At 38.7% G+C, this 8303-nt stretch overlaps 1 protein-coding gene across 1 annotated transcript; it reads right to left on the reverse strand.

The window, feature by feature from the left end:
* Window positions 1–5677: 5677 nt before the first annotated feature.
* Window positions 5678–8303, reverse strand: LOC7482856 (uncharacterized). The gene is made up of 2 exons (XM_002312380.4): window positions 7004–8303; window positions 5678–6857 (listed from the first exon to the last, which is right to left on the reverse strand). The coding sequence occupies exons 1-2, from the start codon at window positions 8239–8241 to the stop codon at window positions 5987–5989; spliced, it is 2109 nt and encodes a 702-aa protein (XP_002312416.3). The 5' UTR covers window positions 8242–8303; the 3' UTR covers window positions 5678–5986.

The raw sequence follows: 8303 nt of genomic DNA on the forward strand, positions 1-8303 counted from the left end.
ATGTTGATTGAATTCAGTAACACTTGCTTGTGTGAACTGTTTTTGTCTGCATCTATATTCTGTACAGATAATGGCTTCTGTGCAACACTTAATCCATATCAGCCTCTTTTTTTGTCTTCTTTGATGAAGCATTGCACTAATTGCTCTTGATAATGATTAAAGCTTTGTTTGTTTGTTTGTTTGTTTCAGGTGAAAGTAAATTGTCATGTCAGGAGCTAGACCCTATCTGTTGGTTCTAAGCCTATGGTGGCTCTTTCGCTGGCAGAATTGAATGGAAATTCTGGGCGCATATGGTCCTTGCTATGGGAGGACTGGATAACATGATTCGTCTTTACTGCGGGGAGAGGACAGGAAGGGTTTCCAACTCTAAATTTCTAAACCTACAGTTTGAGGACCTAGCTTTGTTGGAACCATAATTAGATAAAGGCTCTTCTTTTTTAGTAATTATAACAAAAAAGTTAATGGCACGTCAGTTTTTTTAAACTGATGATGTTTTCCTATTTGTTTTTCATACGAGAAGACCAAGATTTATTGTAACTAGCAGCAAGTGCAAGTTTCCAAAACTAAAAGCATTTAACTGATGTTTTGGCTGCGCAGCGCTGTGCAGGAGATCCCAGAAAGGAATGGGAATGATGGTCTCAACACCCTCGAAAGCATTCCTGATGCAGTTCCAGTTATGTTCACAGAACCTCCTAATTATGAAGATCAACTGGCATACCATACGTTATGGTCAGAGTCGCAAAAACTTTACGGTCATGGAAATGAGATTTTTTCCTTGATCAGCTGCGATCGTGAGGGGAAGCTTGTCGCTTCCTCGTGTAAATTTCTTGTTAGATATATTATGTTTTTCAGGCCCAGTCTGGCGTCCCCACCATGTTAGGATATTGCCATTTGTGGTAATACCCCACCACCAAGCAAGTGAAAGCATGAATTATGGCATAATTCGTGTCATGGTTTAAGGCTTTGTTGTCCCCTCCATGTTGACAAATGTGCTGGAGGGGCTCACCACGTTTACATATAAAAGAGGCATGTTAAAGTGAGAGTGTGTGAGAGAGTGAAAAAACGTAAGTGTGAGTAGAGAAAAAGAGAGAGCTGTAATGGCAGCAGCCTTGCTACCATTGCAGCAGCTGCGAGCTGAGAGTTGATGAGTTGAGTAGAGTGGATGTAATCCTCCTCCTCTCCATGTATTTATTGTATCCTTTCTCTATTCTAATAAAATAAACCTTTCCCGTGGATGTAGGCAATTTGCCGAACCACGTAAAATATTGTGTCAGTGTGCTTAGCCTTCTATAGGCAACTATCAGAACACCACCGATCCGCGCATGGGAGAGCCGGAATCCCCAACACACCATGCATCCAATAGACATGTTGGGATATTATGGCCATTGGCTTCCATAGTAGCATTTATATGGAAGTAATTTGGTCTCATTTTCACTGCTGTTGCGGTCAAATGGGAAACAGTTACATTTCATAGACATCTTATAATTTGGGAACCCATAGAAGTTTGAAGGAAGAAAATATTTTTATCTAAAGTTGAAGTGATTGAGTAGTGAATCGGGAGGGCTGCACATTCGAATACATCAAAAAATTTATTTTAAACTGGAGATATATATTATACACACAAACTTGTATAAGTTACTAGCTGTGGCACTCTTTGCAACTTGCACAAGTGACGAGTGGCATTCTTTCCAATACATGCATGGATTTTCTATGATTGCTCTAATTTTTCCCCCCTGCAAACATGCAGGATGGTTTTGGTGGTTGTAAATCTTTTGTTAGATATATTATGTTTTACAGGCCAGGTCTGCAATGGTAGCAGAAATATGGCTATGGCAAGTGGGTTCCTGGAGGCTGGAAGGCAGTTGGTCGTTTGCAGTCAGGCCAGGTCTGCAATGGTAGCAGAAATAATGGATAGTTGATTGATGTATTCTGTTTTGCTGGATTGGTTTGGATGCACTTGGACTGGTGAGCGTACAGTAAAAGAGGATCTACTACCATTTCTAGTAGAACTTATCTCTAAAATATCCTACACAAGATATCTAAAGTGAATAGTGGAGCTGCAATTTGGTGAACTGTTGTATTCTTTTATTGGGTTTATCTTTTTAGTTTCATAATTAATCAGATGGTGAGATATTAATTCCAGGACTTATATACCGTCACTAACTTCAGGGTAAAGCATGTTTTATATGGAAATTTGTATTTCTCGTTGTGTGATTAGCAGAGAGTTGCTTGAAAGTGAAATATTTGTTATAGTTTTTTTTTTTTTTTCTGTTGAAGATTTCTGGATGAAGGTTGCCAAAAATATAGCTTTAGGCTCGTCCAGAATAGTATTGATTTTTTTTGGTTATAGTGATTTGCTATGAAAAAATTAATTTTAAAAAAAATAATTAAATTTTTTAAAAAAACATAGCCACACTGTAAAAACAAATTCTCTTTTTAAATATATGTTTGATTCTCACTTGAAATACATAAAAATAAATTTAGATTTTTTTTTATTTTTGATATTATGACATCAAAATTATTAAATAATACTAAAAAAATATTAATTTAATATTTTTTCATATCAAATACAATTTTAAAATATATCCCAACACAATTTTAAACACAAAGATAAATTATATTTAAAAATATATTTGTTTTTTCGTTTAAAATACGTTTTAGAAAAAAAATTATTTTAAAATTTTAAAATATTTAATTTATTTATTTCAGTTTAATTTTTTATAATTTTACATTATTTTAATATAGTGATCTCAATCTTCTTTGTGGTCCCTTTGTAGGCTGCTACTTGTACCATGCATTTTCGAAAGTTCGTTCCATGAACTGACCTTTGAGAAGACAGGCAGCCATTGATTGAGAGTCTGAGACAGAGGTGAAAGGCCTCACCTCACTTGCCAATGTGAAAAGCTTCTACGATCTGTTTTATATGCTTAAACATGCAAGAAAAACAAAGGATATCTCTCTAATCTCCTCGCTTTCCAGCATGACATGAGAATTTTAGGCGCAGCATTTTTTTTCATTGCTTTCTCAACAAGCACGCCTGGGGGTTGGATATGACCCGGTCAGGTCTTTAAACATTGAATGTTAGATTGTCAAAGATCCCCATCTATTAATTAGCCGCCAAATCCCTCTTAAGAGATGCTTAGCCACTAGAAATAATTTGTCATTCTGATCAAGTGCTCAACACTCACGCCAGTGACGGACAGGCATTATTGTTCTTCTTATTATTATTATATTTTGGCAACAGAGAGACTTGAATCAAGCTAAAACGAGAATATCAACGCTTGTTACTGCTAGAATTATTTATGCATGTTAATCTATGATAAAATGCAATATATTCACAGTCTAAAACCTAAACAACCTAAACTAATTAAAAGTTGACGGTATCCCTTCTCTTACTTTGTAAATATTGCCCGCTATTCACTTTGTCAGGAATAATGGCTGGGAGGACAAATGAGAGGGGGGTTGGGTGTGATGATTTCCTCACTTGACACGCTAAATAAAAAGCCTGGGAAAGAAAAGAAGTAATCCACCCTACCAGCCTATACCAGCATACAATTTGGACAGATTAATCCCACCTTTCTTTTCCTTGCTTAATTAGATTGAAAAAAAAAAATAATTAAAAGATGAAGATCCATCCTTTTACTTTCCATCCTCGTACTCTATCATGTTCATCCTCCTCCTCCTCCTTTTTTGATAAATAGAGCCATGTTAGGAGAGGGAATGGATGAAGGGAGACGACAGATAATTTCCTTATTTGCCAGAACCGATGAAGATCTATGAAAGGGTTATTCTTGAACTTCCTCATTTGTAATTTATAATCCCACTAAATCTAGTGAGATTGAATACAATTATTTTCCTTCTGTTTGTCAAATTAGATAGATGGATTATAATATCCGTCCTTTCTCCTCCACACCGCCCATTTTTATCCTTTCTTAAGAACACGGCCTGAAATTTGATCAAGGAATGTGGTGGCGTGAAGTGGAATCAGCGGCAAGTCCTTGCTTAATCCAAAGACAAGGCTGATTCTACAAGAAGCAGGCAGCAGCTGCTTATATGTTGCGACAGTTGAAAGTTAGCTAAAACACGTGCCTGGCTTAATAATCGCAGACACAAACAGCTTAATCTCTCCCATCTCGAAAAACAAAACACAAAACCTCGTACGCTAATTACATAGTTTAACCACTAACCACACAGTGTAGGCATAATAAAACAGAGAATCTAATGTGCTGTGACAGTGCAGTCACATGAGAAATCAGTGGCTCGTAGTGAGCACACAATAATGTTGTTTCTCTCCTGTGTTTGGACTTATTACCAACGATAGGAAAAGGGTTGATCTGATTTTATGAGATTGCAAGTATCTTTAATGACAAAATACATTAAAAAGAGTAAGATTGTTGATATGGTTTTTTAATAATATAAATATGATTTTTCATACGTGCACTCTAATAAAAAAAAATTATTTTAACAAACTATTTATATTTTAATATATTTAATATTCATACTTTTAGTTTTTTAAAAAAAGTTATTGAGAAAAATTTAATTGATATAGGAAAGAATTTTTAAATAATTTATTTTAATGTTTTGACTATTTTATAGATATATAAGAATGATTTTTTGAAATAAAAAAACATTTTAGCTTTTCCATTGAACTGCAAGATTAATAAAAAAAATTTATTTTTTTATTTTTTTCTCTTTTTACCTCTCTTGTTAGAGATGCTCTGAGAGAGTAAAAAAAACACGGGGGTGATCATTATTCAATTTCAATCCATGGTGAGTGTTGATAAAAAGGAGTTTCCTTTTCAAAGAATCAAATAATGGCTATGATTTAATAGGATGAATGGAGTTCGCCTACTTTAAGCTAGGCCATGCCTCTGTGTCTCATTTCGTCCTGAAACAATCTACTTGAACGCAACTTGACGCCTACATTTCTTAGTTATAAAGTTTGGCAAGAGATGATGGAAAAGAAGATGCCTACACGTAAGCTTAGGAAAGATGACTGAAGAAGAGTCGGAAACAATGAGAGCGATTGAAAGAAATTAACAAGTGAAGGCCGAAATCTAGATATGCATTACACCTTAGTTATAACGTGACATTAATGTACTGAAAGAATGAAAAGGACTGGCTTCACCAATTATCATAGCATCAAATTCTGGTCATTTTTACACAAATTGCTCTAAAATTAAAAGGTAAAATTAGGGCAGCAAGATCAAGCAGAGAAAAGTTCCCTCTCACCATAATTTGCTCGAAAAACAGTTTAAATTGCAAGATGCGAGCAGAACTGAAATATGGGGCTAAAGAGAATTAAGCTTATTTCTTTTTGAAAGCATACCAGTTAGAAGAGAAGATTCCCCTCTTAAAAGAGGCAAAGAAACGGAAAACCAAACGAGATCTTTTGTATACATAGTTGAAGCTGCTGCGTCACACAACTGAAATGCAGTTTCGAACAGACCACAAAGGTGATGCAGGAAGAACTCCACGGCAAATATGAGGCAGATTAGCCAAGTATTTCTCTGGTTTCATTTTGTCTTCACATTTGCCAATTTATTGGTTCTAAAGTTTCTGCAGGTTATCTTTAAAGTAACAAAGATTTGTACACAAAAGACTTGAACAATATCAGACGCAAAAATGCAGACTTTCAGCATTCAATATCTCAAGAGCCAAACGCCTAAAACATGGATTTAATTAATTCAAAGCTCTCACCACTTGTGTAAATATTTATTCAACAACTGATATATGAACTGCACAACCACACAATATATGTAGTTCGAGCTTTTACAGTATAATCCCAGACCACTTTCATTTCCTATGAAAGTAACAATATGACATACAAGAAAGAGTAAAGACGAGCAGAGTTCCTTATTATCTACCACAAATACATAAACACAAACCAAAACCATTCCAAGACGGACGCTAAGCAGAAATGTCAAATATATAAACCACAGAACCTTCTTTCAAAATTGTGTCTTCTTTCCCCTCTGAATTTGACTTACATTGGCTGTGAACTTCTGATCTGCTGCTTCATGTTGTCATTGGAAAGTTGCCCTGAAGAATCTGGCATCATGGTATGGTACTGAGGCATTGCGGGAGCCATAGGCTGCGCATAGTATATCTGAGCTTGAGTAGGATCAGCAAACTCATAACCATAATTAGCAGTACCAGTAGAAGCAGGGGCAACAGACTGAGATGGATGATGAACTTGAGAGTAACCAATGTATTGCTGTTGATGTTGGCTGGACGGGACCTGAACTAACTGTGGTGCGCCTGGAGTCGCTGTTCTATAAGCAGCCAATTCAGGTTTCACAATGGGAGCATTTCTCATGGGATTGAAAGTGCTAGGAGGCGCCATGTTGGGATTGGGAGGTGTTTGATTTCGGCTAGTAGTTGTCGATTCATTAATACTGGGTTGTTGCACAGGCAAATTGTAAGCTTGGGGTTGCCTTGTCTGCACATAGTACACAGGGTACTGCGAATCCATGTGAGGCTGAAGCTGGTGATTGTGCTGCTGCTGCTGCTGGGGAGAGTATACAGGATAATATGCCGACATGGGCACTGCTCCTGTGGGATGATGTTGAATATAGTGAGCACCAGCATGTATATATTGCTGTTGTTGTTGTGGTTGTTGCTGCTGCTGCTGCTGCTGTTGCTGTTGCTGTTGATCAAATTGGTGTTGCAGTACATAACCAGAATCCTGAACCTGTTGATGAATCTGAACTCTAGTGTTCGGATCAGAGAAAGCATTGATCTTTGAATCAACAGGGTTAGCAGCAACCCTGTTCGCTCCAGATGGGATTTGCATAATTTGGTCTTGATAAATCACGGGTTTTTGTCGATTTATAGCATTGCTTAGACTACTATCACTGAAACATCAAAACAAATACCAGCAAAACCCAATTCAAAATCTAATATTTTCTTCCCATTTAAACTAACAATCTAATCGGATCATTCAGATTTATTTATTAAATAAAGCTCAAAATAATATAAAAAAGAGTAGCAAATTAAGTACCTTGAAACTGAATCTGGAGAAGGTAAATCAATAGCAGCACCGCCGCCACTGCCTGACCTCTGTTGATTCTGGGGAGTCAAAGTCTGCATCTGCGTCTGAGGCTGTGGCTGCGGCGGCTTTCTATAACAAACAGGAACCCCGTGGTCGGATCTTTCATCATCAGAGAAAACCCGATTCTGATACTCACCAACAACCATTTGACCGCCAACAGGCACACTCGACACCGCAATTGAAACAGGCATCGGCGGCGGCGATGACAGAGCCGCAAATCCCTCATCCTGCCTCTGCCCGACACGGCCACCACCAACAGTCATTTGAGCAAGTTGATCCTCGATCCCCACCACTTTCTGATCTCTAACCCCACCACCATCCTCCACGTGAACCCTTATCGGAGGCAAATTCGCAAGCGAAGGCGAAGAAGAAGTCGAACCAAACGACGACGTAGTCTCCAACATAGGAGAATCCGGAACTGAATGAACATCTTGCTTTACAACTCCCTTATTCGACCCCTCCCCATCTCTACCACCACCACCAACAACTAAATCAGCGTTACTGTTATTATTACTATTGCTTTCATTATTTAAACCATCACTGCTATCATTATAATCAAGACCCAACAAACAATTAACCGAAGCAGAATCCGAAAACCCTCTGTTCAACAACCCAGCAGCCGCCGCCGCGGCAGCTCCATTCAAAGCGTTCAAGAACCAATCTTCTGATTTCGCACTGTTTTCAAGAATTGGCCCAATCGATTGAGACGACTCCGGCTTCAAAGGGAACAAAAAGAGCCGCAATCGCGATGGTTTCGGACCGTTGTTGCTGTTCGTCCGGTCATACTCATCAATCATGTTCTCTAAATCTTCATCTGTAGTGACGGAAATCAGGGAATCCAAGTCTTCGCTTGGAAGTTGATATTTTAGAATGAAGGGTCGGGAGTTAAGGAGAGTGTTGGAGAGGCGAGATGAGAGTGAGGAGAGAGTTGAGTGGCGGTCGACGACAACGATGCGGGTATCGCCCCCTACGTAACACAACGACTTGTCGTGTGGGCGAGGGACTATGTGGCCGCCATAAGAGCACATGAGGCGGAGTTTTGAAGAGAGAGGGAGTGGTGGGTCGTCGAAGAAGTTGGAGTCGGTGTTGCGGGAGCGAGGGGAAGATTCGACGGAATCCGGGTAGATAGTAGGGGTGGCGGCGGTGGAGGACGGTGGGGGAGGTTGAGGAGGTGGTGGTGGGTCCATGGCGGATGGTGGTGAGTTGGAAACGGAAGAGAGAGAGGGTAAAGAGGGATGCGGTAGTGGGA

This window comes from Populus trichocarpa, chromosome 8, assembly GCF_000002775.5.
Source record: "Populus trichocarpa isolate Nisqually-1 chromosome 8, P.trichocarpa_v4.1, whole genome shotgun sequence".
Classification (NCBI taxonomy): domain Eukaryota; kingdom Viridiplantae; phylum Streptophyta; class Magnoliopsida; order Malpighiales; family Salicaceae; genus Populus; species Populus trichocarpa.